The sequence below is a fragment of the Salmo salar genome, chromosome ssa01, assembly GCF_905237065.1.
Source record: "Salmo salar chromosome ssa01, Ssal_v3.1, whole genome shotgun sequence".
NCBI lineage: Eukaryota > Metazoa > Chordata > Actinopteri > Salmoniformes > Salmonidae > Salmo > Salmo salar.
Genome location: NC_059442.1, coordinates 28,444,851 through 28,471,315, shown reverse-complemented (window position 1 = coordinate 28,471,315; position 26,465 = coordinate 28,444,851). Strand labels below are relative to the sequence as shown.

The 26,465-nt window shown below is 42.6% G+C and overlaps 2 protein-coding genes across 9 annotated transcripts in view; both read left to right on the top strand.

Moving 5' to 3' along the window:
* LOC106594233 (kinectin) overlaps positions 1–15,150 on the top strand; it is a 59,829-nt gene extending 44,679 nt beyond the window's left edge. For 6 of the 8 annotated variants that reach the window (XM_014185788.2, XM_014185971.2, XM_014185729.2 and 3 more), the window contains 11 exons: positions 1,239–1,328; positions 7,495–7,611; positions 7,712–7,801; positions 7,897–7,989; positions 8,105–8,173; positions 8,296–8,379; positions 8,956–9,039; positions 10,020–10,103; positions 11,406–11,495; positions 11,754–11,864; positions 14,117–15,150. In XM_014185788.2, the coding sequence (XP_014041263.1) occupies positions 1,239–1,328; positions 7,495–7,611; positions 7,712–7,801; positions 7,897–7,989; positions 8,105–8,173; positions 8,296–8,379; positions 8,956–9,039; positions 10,020–10,103; positions 11,406–11,495; positions 11,754–11,864; positions 14,117–14,146 (942 nt within the window). In that variant the 3' untranslated portion in view covers positions 14,147–15,150. The remainder of the gene's footprint in view (positions 1–1,238; positions 1,329–7,494; positions 7,612–7,711; positions 7,802–7,896; positions 7,990–8,104; positions 8,174–8,295; positions 8,380–8,955; positions 9,040–10,019; positions 10,104–11,405; positions 11,496–11,753; positions 11,865–14,116) is intronic. The other 2 variants (XM_014186017.2, XM_014185846.2) reach the window with 1 other exon arrangement.
* A 5,360-nt stretch (positions 15,151–20,510) lies between these two features.
* The window catches only part of LOC106594164 (E3 ubiquitin-protein ligase pellino homolog 2), a 50,611-nt gene continuing 44,656 nt past the window's right edge, over positions 20,511–26,465 (top strand). The window contains exon 1 of the mRNA XM_014185560.2: positions 20,511–20,863. Coding sequence (XP_014041035.1) covers positions 20,787–20,863 — 77 coding nt within the window. The 5' untranslated portion in view covers positions 20,511–20,786. The remainder of the gene's footprint in view (positions 20,864–26,465) is intronic.

Genomic DNA, 26,465 nt, shown 5'->3' with positions numbered 1-26,465 from the left:
CCTGCCGCCCCTCTTCAGTGAGAATCTGATCTGCCATGGCCCTTTTTTATTTTATTTTCTTGCCTTTATTTAACTAGGCAAGTCAGTTAAGAACAAATTCTTATTTTCAATGACGGCCTACCAGGAAACAATGAGTTAACTGCCTTGTTCAGGGGCAGAACAACAGAGTTTTACCTTGTCAGCTCGGTGATTCGATCTTGCAACCTTTCAGTTACTAGTCCAACGCTCTAACAACTAGGCTACCTGCCGCCCCTACCTTTGCTTAACCATATGTATTTAGGGATGCACTAGTAAACCATAGACTAACAGATTGCTCTTACTATAAACAGTTGTGGGGGGTTCAGGGAATTTTTGCCAAAGCTGTGACCCCTCTTCCTCTCCATGTCTATATAGCAGACAGGGCACATAGTGAACTGATTTACCCAGCAGCTGCTCTTGGCCATTTTGGTACAGTAAAAATGTAGGCGTTCCTGAACACCTGTTGTGTACGCTCAGGAAAGTGCATGCTTGTACACAATCAAAGCATATGTCGTAGTGTAGAACCTATTCCCCTTACAACACAACGTGTTAATGAGAGTATAGGTGAATGTGCCAGCTGTCTGTTACAGGACTCACTCCATCCGAAGGTAGAGGGGTTATACATGACATCGCTCTCCTTCTGAGAGTTTCAAGCCATGTGCTTAACGGTACCAACATTGTGGTTTTTGTTTGGGGGTTCCTGATAACAGAAGTATGTGTGGTGCTCTATGGATGTATGTCTCTGGACAGAATGTTACATACTCAGGGGCATTACTGTGCTGCAACTATATGAACACAAGTGACTTTGATGTTCCTCCTTGAGAGGATAACAATATGAAATAAGAGAACCTGTGTAGGGTGAGGTCTAAAGCTTGAGGAACTTGTCTCGTGGTTGTGTGTGGCTGCTGAACAGTGGGGCGTATGAATACTTGCTTGGAGCGCACACTAAATAATTGAGCCATTGTGAATGTTAGCTGTTTGTTCACTGGAGTGTCATGGAGAGGGAGTTGTGCTGGTCAGAGGCTATGCTCCTGTATGTACTCTGAGATGGGAGGAGTGAAACCAAGCAAGCAGAGGTAGTGACTTGAGGTTGGATGTTTGCCTGCACAGCTATTTAGCTAACTACTGTACAGGTTTCCCAATTTTGTGTGTGTGTGTGTCCTGAGTGCAGTCCATGTTGAATGTCCTCTCTTCTCTTTCCTCCTCCTTTACCTCTTCAGGAGAACCAGACAGCCATGGAGATAGCCCAGGCAGAATGTCGAGATGTTCTGCACAGACTGCTACCGAACGTGCCTCTGCCCACTGAACGGGTAAGTGCTCACATAATATAATCTATGATATTATATATACAGTACCAGACAGAAGTTTGGGCACACCTACTCATTCAAGGGTTTTTCTTTATTTTTACTATTTTCTACATTGTAGAATAATAGTGAAGACATCAAAACTATGAAATAACAATAATTTAGTAACCAAAAAAGTGTTAAACAAATCAAAATATATGTGAGGTTCTTCAAAGTAGCCACCCTTTGCCTTGATTGACAGCTTTGCACACTCTTGACATTCTCTCAACCAGCTTCACGAGGTCGTCACCAGGAATGCATTTCAATTAACAGGTGTGTCTTGTTAAAAGTTAATTTGTGGAATTTATTTCCTTCTTTTGAGCCAATCAGTTGTGTTGTGACAAGGTATGTGTGGTATACAGAAGATAGCCCTATTTGGTAAAATACCAAATCCATATTATGGCAAGAACAGCTCAAATAAGCAAAGAGAAACGACAGTCAATCTGGAAAATTTTAAGAACTTTGAAAGTTTCTTCAAGTGCAGTTGCAAAAACCATCAAGCGCTATGATGAAACTGGCTCTCATGAGGACCGCCACAGGAAAGGAAGATCCAGTGTTACCTCTGCTGCAGAGGATAAGTTCATTAGAGTTACCAGCTTCAGAAATTGGCAATTAACTGCAACTCAGATTGCACCTCAAAGTTCAAGTAACAGACACCTCTCAACATCAACTATTCAGAGGAGACTGCGTGCATCAGGCCTTCATGGTCGAATTTCTGAAAAGAAACCACTACTAAAGGACACCAATAAGAAGACTTGCTTGGGCTAAAAAACGCAAGCAATGGACATTAGACCAGTGGAAATCTGTCCTTTGGTCTGATGAGTCCAAATTTGAGATTTTTGATTCCAACCGCTGTGTCTTTATGAGACGCAGAGTAGGTGAACGGATGATCTCCGCATGCGTGGTTCCCACAGTGATCCATGGAAGAAGAGGTGTGGGGGTGCTTTGCTGGTGACACTATCAGTGATTTATTTAGAATTCAAGGCACACTTAACCAGCGATACACCATCCCAACTGGTTTGTGCGTAGTGGGACAATCCATTTGTTTTTCATCATAACAATGACCCAGAACACACCTCCAGGCTGTGTAAGGGCTAGTTGACCAATAAGGAGAGTGTTGGAGTGCTCCATCATGACCATGACCTGGCCTCCACAATCACCCGACTTCTACCCAATTGAGATGGTTTGAGATGAGTTTCACCGCAGAGTGAAGGAAAAGCAGCCAAGTGCTCAGCATATGTGGGAACTCCTTCAAGACTGTCAAGAATGCCAAGAGTGTGCAAAGCTGTTATTAAGGCAAATGGTGGCTACTTTGAAGAATCTGAAATATAAAATGTATTTGATTTGTTTAACACTTTTTTGGTTACTACGTGATTACATATGTGTTATTTCAAAGTGTTGATGTCATCACTATTATTCACAATGTAGAAAATAGTCAAAATGAAGAAAAACCCTTGAATGAGTAGGCCGAAGAATATGGCTGACGTTTTACATTCTCCCAAACAATTTTTTTGCAGTTTGTGTAACTTGTTTTTTAACTTATTGTGAACATAATGTTGCTGCTACCGTCTCTTATGACCGAAAATATCTTCTGGACATCAGAACAGCGATTACTCACCGCGGACTGGAAGAAACGTTTTCCTTTAACGAGTCTGACGAGAAAGATACCCTGCTTTCACTGGATCAGGCCCAGATCCCCGCCTTTTGTGTGAAGAAAAGACACAGGAAAAGGGGCCGCAGATCGGGCAGCCTTCTGAGAACCCGTAGGCGAGAGAGTAAACTCCCACTGCCATCCATTCTTCTTGCTAACGTGCAATCATTGGAAAATAAAATTGATGACCTATGATTAAGATTATCCTACCAATGGGACATTAAAAACTGTAACATCTTATGTTCCACCGAGACGTGGCTGAACGAGGATACGGACAATATAGAGCTAGTGGGATTTTCCATGCACCAGCAGAACAGAGACACTACCTCTGGTAAGACAAGGGGTGGGGGTGTGTGTCTATTTGTCAAAAACAGCTGGTACGTGATGTCTAATATTAAAGAAGTCTCGAGGTATTGCTCGCCTGAGGTAGAGTACCTTATGATAAGCTGTAGACCACACTATCTACCAAGAGAGTTCTCATCTATATTATTCGTAGCTGTCTATTTACCACCACAGAACGAAGCTGGCACTAAGTTCGCTCTCAACCAACTCTATAAGGCCATAAGCAAAGAAGAAAATGCTCACCCAGAAGCGGCGCTCCTAGTGGCCGGGTACTTTAATGCAGGCAAAGTTAAATCAGTTTTACCAAATTTTTACCAGCATGTCACATGTGCAACGAGAAAAAGACCCTACACCACCTTTACTCCACAGACAGAGATGCATACAAAGCTCTTCCCCGCCCTCCATTTGGCAAATGTGACCATAATTCTATCCTCCTGATTCCTGCTAATAAGCAAAAACTAAAGCAGGAAGTAACAGTGACTCGCTCAATATGGAAGTGGTCAGATGACGTGGATGCTACACTACAGGACTGTTATGCTAGCACAGACTGGAATATGTTCCGGGATTGATCCAATGGCATTGAGGTGTACACAACCACAGTCATCGGCTTCATCAATAAGTGCATCGATGACATCGTCTCCACAGTGACCGTACGTACATATCCCAACCAGAAGCCATGGATTACAGGCAACATCCACATCGAGCTAAAGGCTAGAGCTGCCGCTTTCAAGGAGCGGGAGACTAATCCGGACACTTATAAGAAATCCTGCTATTCCCGCAGACGAACCATCAAACAAGCAAAGCGTCAATACAGGATTAAGATTGAATCCTACTACACTGGCTCTGACGCTCGTCGGATGTGGCAGGGCTTGAAAACTGTTACGGACTACAAAGGGAAACCCAGACACGAGCTCCCCGTGACGCGAGCCTACTTGACGAGCTAAATGCCTTTTATGCTCGCTTCGAGGCAAGCAACACTGAAGCATGTACGAGAGCACCAGCTGTTCTGGATGACTGTGTGATAACGTTCTCGGGAGCCGATGTGAACAAAACCTTTAAACAGGTCTACGTTCACAAAGCCGCTGGGCCAGACGGATTACCAGGACGTGTACTCAAAGCATGTCCGGACCAACTGGCAAGTGTCTTCACTGACATTTTCAACCTCTCCCTGACCGAGTCTGTAATACCTACATGTTTCAAACAGACCACCGTAGTCCCTGTGCCCAAGGAAGCGAAGGTAACCTGCTTAAATGATTACCGCCCCGTGGTACTCACGTCGGTAGCCATGAAGTGCTTTGAAAAGCTGGTCATGGCTCACCTCAACAGCATCCTCCTGGACACCCTAGACGCACCCCAATTAGCATACCGCCCCAACAGATCCACAGATGACGCAATCTCAATTGCACTCCACACTGCCCTTTCTCACCTGGACAAAAGAAACACCTACGTGAGAATGCTGTTCATTGACTTTAGCTCAGCGTTCAACACCACAGTGCCCACAAAGCTCATCACTAAGCTAATGACTCTTGGACTAAACACCTCCCTCTGCAACTGGATCCTGGACTTCCTGACAGGCCGCCCCCAGGTGGTAAGAGTAGGCAACAACATGTCTGCCACGCTAATCCTTAACCCTGGGGCCCCTCAGGGGTGTGTACTTCGTCCCCTCCTGTACTCCCTGTTCACCCACGACTGCGTGGCTAAACACGATTCCAACACCATCATTAAGTTTGCTGACAACAGAACAGTGGTAGGCCTGATCACCGACAACGATGAGACGGCCTTTAGGGAGGAGGTCAGAGAACTGGCAGTGTGGTGCCAGGACAACAACCTCTCCCTCAGTGTGAGCAAGACAAAGGAGCTGATCATGGTCTACAGGAAAAGGCAGGCCGAACAGGCCCCCATTAACATCGACGGGGCTGTAGTGGAGCAGGTTGAGAGTTTTAAGTTCCTTGGTGTCCACATCACCAACGAACTATCATGGTCCAAACATACCAAGACAGTTGTGAGAGGGCACAACAAAACCTTTTCCCCCTCAGGAGACTGAAAAGATTTAGCATGAGTCCTTAGATCCTTAACCTCTTGGGGCTAGGTGGGACGCTAGCGTGCCACCCGTGGTGCACTCCATCAACAGCAGGTGCATTTCAAGAGCGGCAAATTTGAATCCAAATAAATGTCAAAATTCAAATTTTTCAAAAATACAACTATTTTACACCATTTGAAAGATAAACATCTCCTTAATCTAACCACGTTTTACGATTTCAAAAAGGTTTTACGGCGAAAGCATAAATTTAGAGTATGTTAGGACAGTACATTTACAAGAGTTGTGTGTAATGTTTTGTCAAGTCAAAGACAGGGTCACCAAAACCATAAAACCAGCTAAAATGATGCACTAACCTTTTACAATCTCCATCAGATGACACTCCTAGGACATTATGTTAGACAATGCATGCATTTTTAGTTCTATCAAGTTCATATTTATATCCAAAAACAGCGTTTTACTATGGCATTGATGTTGAGGAAATCGTTTCCCTCCAATAACCGGCAGTCAAGTCAGCGTCACAAATTAAATAATTAAAATTAGAAAACATTGGTAAAATATTATATTGTCATTTAAAGAATTATAGATTTACATCTTTTGAACGCAATCAACTTGCCAGATTTAAAAATAACCTTACTGGGAAATCACACTTTGCAATAATCTGAGCACTGCGCCCAGAAAAATACGCGTTGCGATACAGACTAGACGTCATGTTGGGGAGATCTAAAATCGAAAATACTATGTAAATAATCCATTACCTTTGATTCTCTTCATCAGATGTCACTTCCAGGTATCACAGGTCCATAACGAATGTAGTTTTGTTCAAAAAAGCTCATCATTTATGTCCAAAAATCTCCGTCTCGTTAGCACATGATGTAAGCCAGCCGGACTTCTCGTCATGAACGAGGGGAAAAAATATATTTCCGTTCGTTCAAACATGTCAAACGTTGTATAGCATAAATCATTAGGGCCTTTTTTAACCAGAACATGAATAATATTCAAGGTGGACGAATGCATACTCTTTTATAACGTATTGGAACGAGGGTACCCAACATGAACTCGCGCGTCAGAGTCTAATCGGCCATCACCGTTCCATGGCTCTTGTTCGGTCAGATCTCCCTCCAGAAGACTCAAAACACTTTGTAAAGGCTGGTGACATCTAGTGGAAGCAATAGGAAGTGCCAAAATATTCCTAAACCCCTGTGTTTTTCAATGGGATAGGTTTAAAGTCAATACAACACATCAGGTATCCACTTCCTGTCAGAAAATGTCTCAGGGTTTTGCCTGCCAAATGAGTTCTGTTATACTCACAGACACCATTCAAACAGTTTTAGAAACTTTAGAGTGTTTTCTATCCATATATAATAAGTATATGCATATTCTAGTTACTGGGTAGGATTAGTAACCAGATTAAATCGGGTACATTTTTTTTATCCAGACGTGCAAATGCTGCCCCCTAGCCCCAACAGGTTAAAAGGTTCTACAGCTGCACCATCAAGAGCATCCTGACCGGTTGCATCACCGCCTGGTATGGCAACTGCTCGGCATCTGACAGTAAGGCGCTACAGAGGGTAGTGCAAACGGCCCAGTACATCACTGGGGCCAAGCTTCCTGCCATCCAGGACCTATATAATAAGTGGTGTCACTTCACCCCCACCTACATGTACAGATTACCTCAACTAACCTGTACCCCCGCACATTGACTTGGTACCGGTGACCCCTCTATATAGCCTCGTTATTGTTATTCTTATTGTGTTACCTTTATTATTACTTTAGTCTCCTTGGTTAATATTTTCTTAACTCTTCTTGAACTGCGCTGTTGGTTAAGGGCTTGTAAGTAAGCGTTTCACGGTAAAGTCTACACTTGTTGTATTCAGCGCATGTGACAAATAAGGTTTGATTTGATTTGTGTAACTTTGATTTGTGCAATTTAGCAGACGTATATGGGTGGTCTCCAGAATTGAACCCACTATACAGCCATTGCAAGTGCCATGCTGTACCAACTGAGCTACAGAGGACCATATGATGTGATATTCAATTATAAGTTAATCTTTTCCACATATCCTATAGTTTTGTATCTTGTCTACCGTCTTCTCTCTCAGAACCACCAGGAGTGGCTGCAGAGGTTTGAGACTGCAGTGAAAGAGGCCCCGGCAGCAGAGCCAAACCCTGCCCCTGAAGCAACACCTGAACCTGCTCCAGAGGGCTCAGACACCAAGGTGACGGCACAGTCTTTACTGTTTCTTTAAAAATAGTTGTTTTCAAATGTATGAGAACTGAGGTGAAAATAAGTATAACCAGGGCTGTTCCTTTCACCAGGTATTGGCTGATAAGCTGAAGGAATCTGAAGAGGCCCAGAAGGTTCTACAGAAAGATTGTGAGACGTACAAGAAAGTGTTGGCTGAGACGGTGAGGTGATGCTCTGTCAGTGTTCCTGTAGATAACGCTATAGAGGCGTCATGAGGTCTTTTAAACTAAGCTGTAATACCCTCTACTGTCCACAGGAGGGCATCCTTCAACGTCTCCAGAGCAGTGTGGAGAAGGAGGAGTCTCGATGGAAAGTGAAGCTGGATCTGTCACAGACAGAGCTGAAAGAGGTGAACACTGAAGACCATTCAATCAAACTGAATTTGTATTTATATTGCCCTTATAACCACTATATAATTGGTATGTGTGGTGCTTATGGTCACTCTCCTGCCCTCTCTTTCCTAGATGAGCGTGAAAGTTGCAGCACTGGAGCAGGATGTATACAGACTGAGTGACGTCGGGGAGTTGGACAACGTCAGTCCAGTTACACACTTAACACATCTCTCAGCAATTGTATTAGTCACTTTACATCAGTTGACTCACTAAATGTAAGTGATTTTTCATATGTCAAAATTCCTCGTTTTGTTCTTTCATAGTTGATAAGAGACAAGCAGCACCTTGAGTCTGCGCTGGAGAGAGCAGAGTGTGAGAGCACCACCTATGTGACAGAGGTCAGAGAGGTGAGCTGACTAGACTTCCTGTCATCTGCCAGTCATCCTCGGTCATGTCATAGTGGTTATTCATCTATGTAGTCATAGATGTAGTCATTCGCCTCTGCATTGTTTGTACTGTATGTTTATGGTGCATGTCTCTGTGTTTACTGTTTGTGGTATCCACCAGTGTTTGTACATGCAACAATTAGACATTACGTTCACAGTTCACACACCACGCGGTTCATTCTGGTATGTTCTGTTATAGAATTTGGTTGAGAGGGTTTACACACTTCACACAGTAACTTACAGACTGAGTCTGCCCCGTTGTTGTTAAAACATTGGAGTCACTGTAGTTACACAGAACAAAAACATTGTCAGGCAGCTGCATTCATTCATATCACCACACAATTCCTCTATTGTTTGAGAATGTGTTTTATGTAGATGCTGTAGAGCATTGATTAAATGTAGAAAAACCAACCAAACAGCTTGATGCTATTGGCCGATCGACCACCCCGTTCCCCTGCTTCAGCTGTGTAGCGTTCTGTCCCCTGGCTCCTCCGATCCCACAGCTGCCTGTTAAAAACATCTCACACTTCATTTCAGCTCAAAGATCTGTTGACTGAACTGCAGAGCAAACTTGATGGCTCTTATACAGAAGCAGTCAGGCAGAATGAGGAGCTGAATTTGGTAAGCCTTGCTCACCCATATAGGTAGAGCTCCCATAACCTGTCCCTATTGCATCAGCACCACCCAACGGTATCTCTGAGGTCACAACCTGCCTGGGGAATGCAGGGTTCTCTGAGTCCTCTGGGAGTCAGTCCATCAATCTACAACCTATGGATACAGTAGTGATGTAAGCTCAAATGCAACATGGGCTAAACTGTTTTTATATGCAAGAGGCATGCATAAGGTGTGTTTTCTTTGCTTTTTAGGAGACAGTTTTTTCTTAGTGTAACGTTAGACTGGAGTTAGACTGGAGTTAGACTGGAGCTAAATGACTAAAATGTAAAATGTACTGGAGTATTAGTATCATAGGTTATAGATGATGGACCACTTTTACTCGGTGAGAGGACAGACTAACACACACTACTGTTTCCACTCGGCACACTATCTACTCTGCCATCACTTCTACTAACAGGCTTACTGTTACTCCTGCACAATGAGCGTTTCCATGTCGGCCATCTTTGGGGATACATTCTATGCCTTCAGCTGCACACGCTTTCATCATTCATCTGCCTCCACGCACAGTTGAAACATTTTCAATGTCTGTCTGGTTGTCTTGTTTGTCTCTTGTCTTGCCACCCTCTGTCTGTGAACATCTTCAAGGATAATTAAAGCATCTCTGCTGGTTTTTCATTGATAATACAACATTTAATATCTTTATCAGTCTCTAGCTAATCATTGAATAGCTAGTTTAGTAGAGACATAACTGACATGAGAGTTGCCATAAGTAGCTATCTATACATGTCTCAACCACTCTAAAAGCCAAGTGAAACCAGTTTTGGTGTATGCAAAATGGTCTAATTTGTCTTGGTAGAAATATTTGAATACCACCTCAGTGTTTATGCAAATTCCCCCCTCCAAACAGTTTGAGATCCGATTTCACCAGGAGTGGGGCTGTGATTGTCATTTATTAATTGTCTCATCGCTGGTGTTTTCGCTTGCAGCTGAAGACCCAGCTGACTGAGACTCTGTCAAAACTGGAGACCGAGGAGAGGGAGAGGCAGAAGGTGGCTGGAGATCTCTATAAGGTAAGACGGCCCCTTGTCCCTTAGGATTGGACTACCTTTAGTTTGTTTGGATTTACATTACTGTTAGAGAAACAATTAGTCACCAGTCCAAGTCTAGAAAGAAGCAACTTATTCTAGGAGCTGAGGATGTTAACGGTTAGCCACCGAAAAAAAAGATTTAACCGGTCATGCTTATTGGTCTATAGGGCCATTTGCATAATTGTGCTCTATTAAATTGGCAAGTGTGTATTTTCGTTAGTCGCCATGCATCTTATTTATCACAAGTGCACAGCACTGAACTGCAGGGCAAACTTGATGGCTCTTATACAGAAGCAGTCAGGCAAAATGAGGAGCTGAATTTGGTACACCTTGCTCACCCAAATAGGCGGAGCTCTCATAACCTGTTTCTACTGCACCAGTTTGAGGAGCGGAATAGCCTACCACATGTCAGACAGCGTGAGAGTAGCTCCTTAAAAAGTCTGTAGGCTACTGGAATGAAACCTGCTTTTGTAAGCCCAGTCATTGCGCAACAAATAACAATTCTAAGTCACCTGTTAACTTCGGTGGCCACGAATTAAAGGATGTATTTTTATTCCTCCATCACAAGTCGTAATTAAAGCGCGCCTCCAATTTGTAATTTGGATGCATAGGCTATAGCCTGCCTAGCGTTGACTATCAGCACGTCACCCACCACTTTGCAATGGGTGCTTGAGGCAGTGTAATTGTTTGAAACCTGCATTTTTTTAGTTCACTTCAAATAATGAGGCATGTCTTACCTTGCTTCAAAGTAGCCTTGCGAAAATCCATCTGTAGAAACGTGGAGGCAAATATTTTATAAAGGCTTGCTATTATTGCATGTTTCCATTAAGTGCTTAATGGAAAATGTCCTGTGCATGCATAGTATCAGAGAGGAAGAGGCAAAGCGAGAGGTTTCATTCGCCACAAAATCTGTCCAAAATAAGCATAATACGTTTCTATGGGCTTATTTTGGGCCTAAGCTTGTCGCCTGCCTTCCTGCCTGCCTTGGGTCGACTCTCATTGTTAGGGCGGAAACATAAGCATCTCATCATTATATACAGATCTCTAATAGTATTTTTTGTTGGTCACATGATTTTACTGTTTCAAAAACTTTTTTTTTACAGTTTGTTGACCGGTTAATGAGGGTCAGTTAGTCGGCAGCAAAATTGACCGAAATGTGCATCCCTACTAGGAGATAAATACACACTGAGCATTTGAATACGTGGATGTGTTCAACACACTTATATTACCTGAAATGTAAGCTTAAATGTTTCTTGTAATTTCCCCCACCCTGCTCCACCTCAGGCCCAGCAGTCTCTGGACCTGATCCAGGAGGAGATCTTCAAAGAGACAGGCCAGGGTGACCTGATAGAGAACAGCAACCTGTCATCACACGTAAGACTTCATGGACGGGAACTGTCTGTGGCTATATGTATATAAGACAGTCCGTTGCACATATTATCTAGGTAGTGAATATTCATGGTTAAAACAAAGGTATCTAGCTACTAAGAGTTGTAATATTGATAATTAGTACATGTAGTTGTGTATTAATTGTAACCAGTCTTTAAATAGGGGTAGTTTTATTGACAAGTAGGTGTAGTTATATTGAAAGTGACTACAGGGTAGTAAGTAACCTGTCACTGTGTCCATCAGGAGGAGATTGACAGGAAGGAGAAGAAGACTGCAGGGCTGAACCAAACTGTGAGGGAACTGCAGCAGCTGCTACAGGCCGTGAACCGGCAACTCACCAAGAGACAGGAGGCGGTACGACTTATTTATTATGGATCCACATTTAGATAATACAGCCATCAGAAGAAGACATTAAAATATAGAAAAGGAAATATACTGAAGTAAATGTGTGTGCTTGCTACTCTTGCAGTATTTATGGTTGTGAAATAGTAGTGGTAGTGACAGCAGTAGTAATGGTAGTAATATGGTTTTCATAGGCTGTGGTTTAGTTATGGTGACCTATTTTGGGGTGGTTTGTAGGTGTGTAGTTATTATAGTGGGATATACATTGCATTCGGAAAGTATTCAGACCCCTCGACTTTTTCCACATTTTGTAACGTTACAGCTTTATTCTCAAATGGGTTAAATAAAAACATTTCATCATCAATCTACACACAGTACCCTGTAATGACAAAGTGAAAACAGATTTTTAGATTTTTTTAGAAAATGTATTATAAATAAAAAAACAGAAATACCTTATTTACAGTATTCAGACCCTTTGCTATGAGACTCGAAATTTAGCTCAGGTGCATTATGTTTCCATTGATCATCCTTGAGATGTTTCTACAACTTGATTGGAGTTCACCTGTGGTAAATTCAATTGATTGGACATGATTTGGAAAGGCACACACCTGTCTATAAGGTCCCACAGTTGACAGTGCACGTTAGAGCAGAAACCAAGCCATGAGGTCGAAGGAATTGTCCGTAGAACTCCAAGACAGGATTGTGTCGCGGTACAGATCTGGAGAAGGGTACCAAAACATTTCTGCAGCATTGAAGGTCCCCAGAAACACAGTGGCCTCAATCATTCATAAATGGAAGAAGTTTGGAACCACCAAGACTCTTCCTAGAGCTGGCCACCCGGCCAAATTGAGCTATCAGGGGAGAAGGGCCTTGGTCAGGGAGATGACCATGAACCCGATGGTCACTCTGACAGAGCTCCAGAGTTCCTTTATGGACAACCATCTCTGGAGCAAAGTACAGAGAGATCCTTGATGAGAACCTGCTCCAGAGCACTCACAACCTAAGACTGGGGAAAAGGTTCACCTTCTATCAGGACAACGACCCTTAGCAGACAGCCAAGACAACGCATGAGTGGCTTCGGGACAAGTCCAGCCAGAGCCCGGACTTGAACCCGATCAAAGATCTCTGGAGAGACCTGAAAATAGCTGTGCAGCGACGCTCCCCATCCAACCTGACAGAGCTTAAGAGGATTTGCAGAGAAGAATGGGAGAAACTCCCTAAATACAGGTGTGCCAAGCTTGTAGTGTCATATCCAAGAAGACTCGAGGCTGTGGTCACTGCCAAAGATGCTTCAACAAAGTACTAAGTAAAGGGTTTGAATACTTATGTAAATATGCAATTTATTAGTATTTATTTTTTTACGTTAAAAATGAAATAAAAATGTTGCTTTGTAATTATGGGGTATGGTGTGTAGATTGATGAGATCATTTTTGTTTTAATCCATTTTAGAAGAAAGCTGTAATGTAACAAAATGTTGAAAAAGTGAAAGGGTGTGAATACTTTCTGGATGCACTGTAATTGGCTAGTATAGTAGGCTAGAGTCAGTTCTATAGCATCATACGCCATAGAATGTGTTTTCAAACTCTCAAAATGTTTTAGTTTGAACATTCTGAAAGTTGTGGCAGTGATTTCAGTTTATAATGTTGAATCCAGCATTTCACCGTTGAAATTAATGGAGATACAACAATCTTTATAGTTTATGAATGGTTGCAAGAAGCTGGGTTGTAGCCATCTAAGTTGAGTCAGTCTGCACATTTCACTGTTGGGTTGGTTGTTGTAGCGGAAACGGATCAAGAGCAGTGGTGAATAAAATGTTTGCCTTTTGAAGTCTATGGAGCTTTTATGCAAATGTCAAACTGTTATTGTTCAAATGTACAAATAGCATCAACAGTCTTTTGACAAGCAATTTAAGTTGAGACATTCTGTACATGTCAACGTTGGTTTGGTGTTTTACATTTTTTAAATGGTTATAGTTCAAAAAGCATAAATGGTTGAAATCTAGGCACGGCGCAAAGTTTTACCATTCAAGTCTATGGCTGTTGAAATACATAGGAATTTATGCAAATATGGATGTAGTGTAAAAAGTATAAGTAGTGTCAATGTTTTTTTTTCAGGTTCCAGCAGGAGGAGAATAATAAGTAGTTTCTAAAATTGTGCTTGGTTTTCAGCAAGCACATCTGTTAAATCGGGGTTGTAACTGGCAAGCAAGTCTTTCTTGTAACACACAAAGAGGTCTTAAACTGTGCTTTTTTTTATTTTCTCAGGAATCGGACAAAGACTCGCCTGAAGTATAGGGAGGGGAGGATGGACACTCCCAATCTACTACAAAGACCACCCCCAACCTCCCCACCACCTCTCCTATTATGGCCTCTCCTCTCCTGTCACACTCCTCTCTTTCCTCTCACCTGTACTGTAGGCAGCCTCTTGCTGATCCTCTGTCCCTGCCTGCCGCTGACCTGTAACCTCTGACCTCCAGCTGTTCCTCCTCAGCAGGGTCAGGGAGAGACTTCGCTGGGCCCCAGAGGAGAGGGGCTCCCTCACGCTACACACACACACACACACACACACACACTCCGGACACCAAACCAGACCTTACTACTCCAAAGTCCCACCACATTCCTCATGATCCCTACAGTAGCACAGCCAGCGCTAAAGACATCCTACACATGTCAGACTGTGGCATGTCAGACGTTTACCCCCTTTTTTCAATGGAAATCTTTGAATACAGATGTCGTTTTTTTCTCTGTTAGTTTTCTTTGTCCAGAGGGTGATGAAGTGGATTCCTACTTCACTAAATTAACTTTGGGTTCTCTTTCCTTTTTTTAAGTTAAAAAGGAAAAATGTATTGTTTAAAAAAGTAACTGTTAGGATCTTCTGACATTACACTACAGTTGTTGATCTCCTTGACTCCTTTGCTGACAGCTCACAAACTGTAAATGTGCATTGATTCATGAATACATAGGTACTGTATATGCATACTTTGGCTGAGGTATTTTGGAGAGGGCAAGGACATAAGGGAGGGTCCCAGCATGTCAGACAGGTCACTAAGTAACTAACCATGGAGGAAGTCTAAGTGCAGAGCCAGTAGGAGGGAGGCTGTGACCATCCTCGCTGTGGGAGCAGTAGGACAGGTCTACAGAATAGAGGTTTTAATCCTACTGTAACTACTTTAGGAAGAGGAGTCCCATATCATCTGTAATCAACACTCGCTATATTGTTGCTAATTTCATTAACATGGAATATTTCTTTTTTTTTTGTAAGAGGTGACAGTTAATTAAAGGGATGCTTGATAAATCTGCTTAGTGTCCTGTGTTTAGTTCTGCTTCTCTTGACTGCACTTCCTTTGCCATACCACCGCGGGGCACCAATGTCCCAGACCTTATCCCTCTACTTGTTTGGTAAAATTATGTCTATCCTGCACATAAAAAAATCAACCCCTTAACACATCTAGACACCACCTCGAAATGTAGTGTACTACTTTGCCTACTAGAGTCTTGAGTGAAGTGTTTGTTTTTGCTTTCACTTATCTGATACTTTCAGACCTATGAAGAGCCATCAGTCTAGGAGTAACGGGCTGCGGCTAGGGGGTGACTTTTGGGCTGGATGATCGTGTATCTCTGCAATGTGCCATTCAATTTGATTAGACCCTGACTTACTACAAATAAAAGGTAAGGCCATTCCCTCAGCTCTGGTTTTTACCCTGATGACAAATGTGCTAAGGGGTGCGTGACTGACTAATAAGCAGAATAATGTTACGCTGTCCTCCCCTTTTAAGACAAACATCTTACTGTCATGTGGTGGGTGTAATTGTAGTTATGTGCTCTTTGTATGGGGGAGTTATATTAACCTGAAGATGAGGTGCACCGGTCAAAGGCAGTGAGGGAGGACCGCCCTTCCCAAATGGAACAGTAATCTGCACCGCGCGGTCATGTTGTCTATGGTGCGTTGTCCAGAAACATCACTTTTCCATAAAATATATTTTTGAATTCATTGGGAAGGTAGATAAAGCATTTTTTTTCAAAGGCAATCACTTTTGCATGTGAAAACAGAATCCTACACGTCACTTTTGTTTTATGTTGAGGTTCTAACCTCACTCTTGCGAAACATTGTGCAACATCGATTCATCATGTTTAGTGAAAAGAGGTATGGCTGTTGTGTAGCTGTCATAATGGCTCACCAAGAACTGCACCCCTGCTGTCATACTTTACAACTGGGAATTCCATCAGGTTTGTCACTGTGGTAGCTGTACAAGCAGTGGATCAGTGAATGACGTCCTAGTTTTACCTCCCATTCCCAGAGAAGTTCAACATATTAGACATAGGAAAGAGCTGAAAGATCTTAAAGAATTGTCTGTGTGGAGAGCATTGTATCACTGGTGCATACTACTTATCCTATACTGTGTTTAGTTGTGTATGTAATTCTGTGCCTTGTCCCATTGAGGATTTTAACCTGATTTTTAACCTGTTACCCTCAGGTTACAGACCCATTTCCCCAACAATTGGCCTGTTCCCTCGTGGCATCACATTACCATTATTTACACGTCAAACTGTCAAGTGATTAAAGCAATCTGACATTTAAGAATTGGCCTGAGTATTTGTCTCCAACTTCTTTACATTAGCTTAGATGGAGAGGAAATACCAGTTCCAAGGGATTGACATTCGGTGTGTGAGTCAGATATAGGAAAATGGCGCCGACAGAGGGGGCTGCCTCACTTCTAGTCCTTAGGAAACTTTGCAGTATTTTGTTTTTTTTATGTATTAATTCTTACATTGTTAGCCCAGAAAATCTTAAGTGTTATTACATACAGCTGGGAAGAACTATTGGATATCAGAGCGGCGTCAACTTACCAGCACTACAATTCTATACTATCTATTGCATCTTAGCCTATGCCACTCTAACATTGCTTATCCATATATTTACATATTCTTATTCCATTAATTACTTAGATTTGTGTGTATTAGGTATTTATTGTGGAATTGTTAGATATTACTTGTTAGGTAATTTGCTGCACTGTCGGAACTAGAAGCACAAACATTTCGCTACACTCACAATAACATCTGCTAACCATGTGAATGTGACCGATTTGATTTGATACAGTGAGTACAGTCATTGCTCTGCTCTTGTTGTTGTCGTCTGTAAATCTGCATGTGGTCCTTCAGGACTGTAGAAGAGTAACACAGAGTAACAAGACAACTTTTGTACAGCAAGGGGTCAAGGGAGAAAGCAGCACAGGATCAGCACATTCCAAACATTCTCCCACACTGTCATGCTGTAGTCAGCTGATTGTGGGGCTGTCATGGAGACCTAGCTAGTGACAAACAGGCACCACACCATAACCTCAGCATACCCCTCTATACACTGATATGATACAGGCGAGGCCTTTTCTATGGTACATCAGTGCCTCTGTCAAACCCCTTATCAGATGTATGCAACCTATGGAATAAACACAGTTGATTCACTTTCCTACACTGCAGATCTCCAGGAATCCAGTCACTAGATTTCTCCAGTGTTGGGGAAGCTACTCTGAAAATATTGTTTGCCAAACTACCAGTTACTTCACACTGGAAGACACACTAGAAGAAGTTTAGCTACACTAAAGCTACCCTAAAGAAAAATATAGTTTATTTAACTAAAGTTACTTTGAAAAAGTAGTTCACTACATCCAAACTACTTATCATATATAAACATTATCACATCGATAATATCATTATTATCATATTATATCTACACCTAATATATAATAGACTACAAATTTCAAGAACAGATCACTCTTCAATCAGATGTTAACATAATGTGTACTGTACCCTATTAAACACAAAAAAGTGAGCATTAGGCACACAAAAAAGTGTTTCAAGTGAGAATAAGCCAGGTCTGTTGCTGAAAATGCAAGGAAAGTCTTTCCTGTCACCCATATTTTATTGGATTAAAAAAAAGTGTGTAGTTCCAGTAGTTACCTACACCACAACATGAACAAAAGCTATGAACTACTGAAAACACTACCAATATTGGAATTTAGTTCAACTACCACCAAGCTACTGCAAAATGAAATGAAATTACTAGTTGAACTACATGTAGTTCACTACTCCCCAAAACTGGATTTCTCACACACATGCATGCATTTTCCTGTGAAGCATGTCTCACTCTCTGTTTAAATTATGACTCATGCCTGTTCTTGGAATGTCCATACGAGTGTTTAAATGAGGACCATGTGAAGTAATGGAAATGTAGCTGAAATAGTAATCTACAACAATCACATCCCACATCCCACAAACTCTTAACAACACACACATGTACACACACTCTCACACTTCCAAGGAACTTAACCACAGAGGAGGATGCAAGGGGAGGGCAGGGAAGGAGTAGGAAGTAAATAGGAGCTTTGTCTTTATTACGTCATCATGGCTCATACAGTTAGTCACTATTGTGTGATTTCTTGCATTGAGTATCTGTTCCATGCCTATTACCAAGAAATATCCGACTTTGTACACAAACAAGCCAGACCCACCTCAGCAGAGCAGCTCCCTCTCTGCATCTGCTTCCCATCAGTGTGGTATGTGCTAGAGAGCCTTTGATCCCTCCACTCTGAGTGTGTGAATGTGTACACTAAACTGTGTATGTGACGAATAAAATTTGATTTGGTTTGTGTGTGTGCATGCGTGTTTGTGTGCTCTTGCGTGTGTGTTTGGTGGAAGGAGGAGGGGGGTATATGGAAAGGGAGTCTTACTGTGCTCTTTTAAACAGACAACATGCTCTCAATGAAATGGGGGGACAGAGACTGTCACACACAAAAGTAAATAGTCATTATAGCCCAGGCTGTTAAGACTAGCCTGGGGGCAGAAAGTTGGTGTTCACAGCACAAGTAGCTTGATCCTAATATACAGACAGACATGGAGGTTTATCTGTAGTAACAGTACTATTAATGGCCTGATATGGAGAACTATGAATGTAACCAACAAATGCCATGGTTTAAAGTGGGTTGCAGTATTACTTACAGATAGACAGGATTAGTACATCAAAAATAACATAAGTCCTCCCACTATAAGGTCTCAGAGCTGCCAGAACTCCTTTTGGTGATGCATTACATATGAAGTAACACTCCTTAGACCGCCGTGAACCCCCCCCCACCTCCACCCCACCCCGACCATTTGTTTTTGTGTTAACTGTTATTGCACTTTGAAATGTGCTATTGACAATGGAGAGTTAGGAGGAATGGGGCACTTAGCCAAGCAGAGCCTTGTGAAAACAGGACAGAGACAGCCAATTGTTGATGCAGACAGAACTGTAGAAGTGGCACATTCACCAGAAAGGTGTGACAATGACTGGACATACAGGATAGGGAGACCGGAGGGATTTCCTGAGTTGAAAATGTGAGATTAATTTAACATTGGTTTGGATTCTGCAACTCTTAGCTCAGTAAGACGTTCGAGAAAAGCATTGAATAGTGAATGGCACTGTCTTTTCTTTTATGCTCAACACATACAGTTACCTATATAACAATATAGGATGACTCATGGGCTTTTATGTGGCTCTTTTTGCAGGAGACAGCAGTGTGTGCCATAAAGGGGCAGGTTTCCAAGTGGAGTAGGGAGAGTGTAATATTGATGCCTTGTGAAGATGAGTAAAACAGGCCCATGAAACGTTAGCTGCATATACTGTAAGTTGATGAGTGGTCAGAACCTCACCATTGGGTTACAGTGAATCACATTAAAGTGAGGCTAGAAGCTGGAAGGTGTAGGTCAGAGATATTCACTCCTGGGGGTAGACTAACTTATATTGAAAGGGAACTTTTCCCCAGCTCCCCCATTATTGTCTAACGGCAGTTGCTGTGTTATTCACTTGAGGTAGAACTGCTGACTTTTCTTTGACCAAATAGAGAATGGTCTAATTCGACCCTTGTCATCCCTGTGGCCCCTCATTCTAGTTAGTCACAGCAGTCCACAGTATTTACATTTGCATCACATGCTCTCAACACAAAACCGAGAGGATATCATTTTGACTACTCAGTTTTATGCTGCATTCTGATAATCAGTCAATATGTTTAGCCATAGTCATATGCACCCCCACCTACTTCTGTCCACATAAGAAGAAATCCCGACATAAATGTATGCGTTTTTGGGATACTCACCTTATGGACAGCCTAAAGAATCATAATGCACAGGTGCGCTCTGCAAGCTATATTAACATAGGAATCGTCTTGGACCCCCTGCCCATAATAGGACAGGTCTCATCTAAGTCTACGCTATTATGGTCTGAAAATGAGAAAAATAGGCCTACGAACGTGTGAGTTTCAAACGTTCTGTTCTTTCAAAATGATATGAATGTGGCAGTGTGAAATGTGAAAGCTATGATCCCTTTAAGAATAGCCAGATTGTACTCTTTGTTTACATAATAGAAGGTTCCGCCTCATTCTAGCCATGCCCATGTGAGATATCGAACAAGGGACGTCTGTTCTAATTTGTCGTATTTATTTGACAAAAATGTATTATAGAAATTAAATGATGAAAAATAAGATATCAAATCACTATATCAGCTTACATCGATAAAGTGTTGTGTAAATAAATGGGTCCAAAAAAGTGATGAGAGGAATGTGTCTAAAGATCCCCCCTGTCTAAAGTAAAGGACTGCTGAATGGTATGGTCCACCCCTGTGCCTGGCTGTTTATGCATCCGCTTTTAGAGCGGATTGAACTGGCAAGTTACGTTAATTACGACTTGCTTGTAACATGTCTAACACAAAATAATTGTATTCGATCATTTTTTTTTAAAGAAGATGGCTCTATATGGTTGTAAAGACGTAAACGACGTGATATTGTAATGAAATGGCAGCTGCTTACACCCTTTGAAGTGTATTTCCTATGATCTTTTCCTTTTGAATTTGGGCGAGTGCATTGAGATCGAGGGGCGCCTGCTGTCCATAGAAGCAAGAAAAAGCCTAATGTTTTCGCCAAGCCAGGAGGAACACTGCGACCCGACTAAAGACCCAATAAAATACGGGGAGCTGGTAGTATTAGGGTAAGTTGGAGAAAGGCTTGTGTATTTTCTAAAGTCAACCAGTTTAGCTAGCTAACATTTTGTAGGTTAGGTGAAAAAGTCGAAGCTATGTTTGTGAACGCCAGAACTTTTTTCCTGCACAGAAAACACTGGCTGGAGTGATATTTTTTCTGTGAATATATATTCATGCTTGACTTCGACAATACGTTTAACTTACATGCACACGAATAATTGGATATTAAACTAATTCAAATCAACTTTTATTTGTCACATGCGATGAATACGAGAAGTGTGGACTTTACCTTGAAACGCTAACGAGCCCTCACCCAACAATGCCGTTAAAAAGTAAGAAAATTAACAAATAGGTAAGAAAATAGTAACACAATAAAATAAGGTAGTTGAGGTGATTGAGGTAATATGTACATGTAGGTTTGGTTAGGTGATTGCTTGAAGTACTATGTACATGTAGGTAGGTGGCGAATAGCAGAATGTCCATGTAGCTGTTTAATAACTGTTCAGCAGTCTTATGGCTTTGGGGTAGAAGCTGTTCAGCAGTCTTTTGGTTCCAGACTTGGCACTCTGCTACTGCATGCTGGGTGATCGCAGAGAGTACAGACTGTGACTTGGGTGGCTGGAGTCTTTGACAATTGTTAGGGCCTTCCTCTGACACTGTCTGGTAAAGAGGTCCTGGATGACAGGGAGCTCGGTCCCGGTGTTGTACTGGGCCGTACAGTGCCTTGCAGCCTGTGATACAGCCAGTCAAGATGCTCTAAATGGTGCAGCTGTAGAGTATCTGAGGGCCAATGCCCAGCTATAGAACTTTTTGAGGATCTGGGGACCCATGCCAAATCTTTTCAGTCTCCTGGGGGGGGAAAGGTGTTGCCATGCCCTCTTCATGACTGTCTTGGTGTGTTTGGACCATGACAGTTCGTTGGTGATGTGGACACCAAGCAACTTGACTCTCGACCCGCTCCACTTCAGCCCCGTCAATGTGAATGGGGGGCCTGTTTGGACCTCCGTTTCCTATAGTCCACGATCATCTCCTTTGTCTTGCTCACATTGAGGGAGAGGTTGTTGTCCTGGCACCACACTGTCAGGTGTCTGACGACCTCCCTATAGGCCGTCTCATTGTTGTCGGTGATCAGGCCTACCGCTGTTGTCATCAGCAAACTAAATGATGGTGTTGGAGTTGTGCTTGGCCATGCAGTCGGGTGAACTGGGAGTACGGGAGGGGACTAAGCACACACCCTTGAGGGGCCCCAGTGTTGAGGATCAGCGTGGCAGATTTGTTGCTGCCTACCATTACCACCTGGGGGTGGCCCATCAGGAAGCCAGGATCTAGTTGCAGAGGGAGGTGTTTAGTTCCAGGGTCCTTAGTGATGAGCTTTGTGGGCACTATGATGTTGATCGCTGAGTTGTAGTCAATGAACAGCATTCTCACACAGTGCCTTGCAAAAGTATTCATCCCCCTTGGCGTTTTTCCTATTTTGTTGCATTACAACCTGTAATTTTAAATGGATTTCATGTAATGGACATACACGAAATAGTCCAAATTGGTGAAGTGAAATAAATAAAAATATGGAAAAGTGGTGTGTGCATATGTATTCACCCCCTTTGCTATGAAGCTCCTAAATAAGATATGGTACAACCAATTACCTTCAGAAGTCACATAATTAGTTAAAGTCCACCTGTGTGCAATCTAAGTGTCACATGATCTCAGTATATATACACCTGTTCTGAAAGGCCCCAGAGTCTGCAACGCCACTAAGCAAGGGGCACCACCAAGCAAGTGGCAAGGAGCTCTGCAAACAGGTCAGGGACAAAGTTTTGGAGCTGTACAGATCAGGGTTGGGTTATAACAAAATATCTGAAACTTCAAACATCCCACGGAGCACTATTAAAACATGGAAAGAATATGGCACCACAACAAACCTGCCAACAGAGGGCCGTCCACCAAAACTCACAGACCAGGCAAGGAGGGCATTAATTAGAGAGGCAACAAAGAGACCAAAGATGACCCTGAAGGAGCTGCAAAGCTCCACAAGGGAGATTGGAGTATCTGTCCATAGGACCACTTTAAGCCGTACACTCCACAGAGCTGGGCTTTACGAAAGAGTGGCCAGAAAAAAGACATTGCTTAAAATAAGCAAGCACGTTTGGTGTTCGCCAAAAGGCATATGGGAGACTCCCCAAACATATGGAAGAAGGTACTTTGGACAGATGAGACTAAAATGTAGCTTTTTGGCCATCAAGGAAAATGCTTTGTCTGGTGCAAACTCAACACCTCTCATCTCCCTGAGAAAACCATCCCCACAGTGAAGCATGGTGGTGGCAGCATCATGCTGTGGGGATATTTTTCATCGGCAGGGACTGGGAAACTGGTCAGAATTGAAGGAATGATGGATGGCGCTAAATACAGGGAAATTCTTGAGGGAAACCTGTTTCAGGCTTCCAGAGATTTGAGACTGGGAAGGAGGTTCACCTTCTAGCAGGACAATGACCCTAAGCATACTGCTAAAACAACACTCAAGTGGTTTAAGGGGAAACATTTGAATGTCTTGGAATGGCCTAGTCAAAGCCCAGACCTCAATCCAATTGAGAATCTGTGGTATGACTTAAAGATTGCTGTACACCAGCGGAACTCATCCAACTTGGAGCTGGAGCAGTTTTGCGTTGAAGAATGGGCAAAACTCCCAGTGGCTAGATGTGCCTAGCTTATAGAGACACCCCAAGGGACTTGCAGCTGTAATTGCTGCAAAAGGTGTTATGCATGCACAAGTTCTGTTTTTTTGTCTTATTTCTTGTTTGTTACAAAATATTTTTTTTATTGTGAATCTTAAAGTGTAAATAGTAGGCATGTTGTGTAAATCAAATGATCATTTTTAATTCCAGGTTGTAAGGCAATAAAATAGAGAAAATGCCAAGTGGGGTGAATACTTTTGCAAGCCACTGTAGGTGTTCCTTTTTTCCAGGTGGGAACGGGCAGTGTGGAGTGCGATTGAGATTGCCTCGTCTGTGGATCTGTTGGGGCGGTATGCAAATTGGAGTGGGTGTAGGGTTTCTGGCATGATGGTGTTGATGTGAGCCATGACCAGCCTTTCAAAGCACTTCATGGCTACCGATGGGGCGGTAATCATTCAGGCAGGTTACCTTCGTTTTCTTGGGCACAGGGAATATGGTGGTCTGTTTGAAACGTATAGGAATTACAGACTCAGACAGGGAGGGGTTGAAAATGTCAGTGAAGACACTTGCCAGTTGGTCTGTGCATGCTTTGAGTACACGTCCTGTTAATCAGTCTGGCCCCGTGGCTTTGTGAATGTTGACCAGTTTAAAGGTCTTGCTCACATCGGCTACGGAGAGCGTGATTACACCGTCCTCCGGAACAGCTGGTGCTCTCATGAATGCTTCAGTGTTACCTCGACGCGAGCAATTAATTAATTTAGCTCGTCTGGTAGGCTCGCGTCACTGGGCAGCTTGTGGCTGGGTTTCCCTTTTTAAAGCCCTGCTGCATTCTCGATGAGCGTCGGAGCCGGTGTAGTAGGATTCAATCTTAGTCCTGTATTGATGCTTTTGCCTGTTTGATGGTTTGTCTGAGGGCATAGCGGGATTTCTTATATTAGTGTCCGCTCTTTGAAAGCGGCAGCTCTAGCCTTTAGCTTGGTGAGGATGTTTGCCTGTTATCCATGGCTTCTGGTTGGGAAATGTACGAAATTAACTTTTTGGCTCACCTGCCAAGGGGACTGGTAGATGAATAAATCCAACAGCCAATTATATTTTTTTACCAGCCAAAATAATAAATAGCCTTTTTGTGTCACGTATACATTCATTTCAGTACGTTTCATTGAGATAATAAGGTATTATGTTGATTACAAACTTAAAGAGGAGGCCAGAGCAAAATTTTAAACATAATTATTTTAATATATTGATCAACGGTTAATCAAATCAAGTTTATTTGTAGAGCACATTTAAAAACAACTGTAGTTGACCAAAAGTGCTGTACAGAGTGAAAACACGCCAAACAGTGGGCACACAATGAAATAAACAAAACATATCAGATACAATGAATAAGGGTATATGGAAGTCAAAACAGGGCAACAACAATGGTAAGATACAATTATGAGAAGTGCAGTGGACATAGAACTGGTGCTCTCCTGATACAAAGGGGAAGCAGCTCTACAAATCCTTTACTTTGAGTAGAAATACCCTGAAAAAATACAGGTAAAATAGAGGCTTATCAGATGCCGGTTAATTTTGGCTGTGGCTAGATTTAATTTCCCAGCTGGAATACAACTGAAGAAGTCTTCAGCTCAAAATTCTACTGAAGTATTTGCTATTAAATGTACTTACGGATCAAACATAATAGTAAATTAGGTTTTGTATACCTATCAGATGCTTAATCAACTTAAACCTCATCACACTCCTCACTCTCTACCGCAATCAACCCCTCTGCACGGTCCATCAAGTCTGGCCTCCTGCTCCTGACAGAGTCCTGGTGCCACAGTGTCACAGCTTTTATCGGATCATACTCCCTGATCTCTGGAGAGGACAGCTGGGCAATAAGGAGATCTGACAGTGTATCAGACTTTAAGTTGGACCGCCAATCGGTTTTCACCTGTTTCAACACCTCTTTCACATTCCGCTGTGGAGGCAGGGAAGGACAGGACCAGGTCAACCAATGCCAGCAAATCAGGGTAGGAATGCTGATGGCTCCTGTTGACACGGAACCAGGACATCTTCTGCAGGGACTGGGGCTCTTGGTACATCAGCACCTTCAGGACAGTCCACTGGTCAGGGATCCTTTCAACATGGATGCCAGAGATCTCCTGGACAGGCTTGTAGTGGTCCACCAGGGTTTCCATTTCAGTGTCACCAAAATCTAGAATAATTGTATACATTACAACAAGCATCATGCAGTTTTAATTCTCAAACTATAAAAATATGATGAACCTGAGCCTAACCTACTTGCCCTGTAATACAAAACATAAAGTAACTTGCTGCATCTCCTGACTCTGGCCAGTTGGTGAAGCTGACCAGCTTGGTGGCACACGGGACACGTACACTGGCGTCCTGGAACCTGTCACTCATACTCTCGACAAGCCTGTCAAGCCTTTTGTCCTGTGAGGTGACGAGGGTCTTGCTGTCACCTCTGGTCAGCGAATTTCCCTCATCTGTTGGCCATTGTGGCCTTCATCATGGGCCCTTCTCTGATGATAAAAGGCTCATTTTACCATCCTTTCAGAATTTTCCTTTATAACTCTCTCCCTCGCTTATTGATGTAATCCTTTCTCTTAATTCTTTTAAGTTAAGTATTTCCTATTGCAGCTTAAATAAACTGGTTTTGTACTTTTGAATTACTGCCTGTGTTGAGCACAAGGAGCTGTGGGCTTCTGCTATGGTGATGGTGGACCTCTGCAAACAGGTTGCTCAGGTGTGTTAGTTTGTCATGCAGGAAGCCACAGAAACAGATAAGCCTCCCTCGCAGTACTGTAGTATTTCCTGGCCTTGGCCTGCTGGACACCTCTGACATTTTGGACATCAGCAGATTGAATCTGAAATACATAAAGAACAAAGACATACAAATAGACAATTGCGGTCCAAAAAAATCTATTAGATATGACACTTT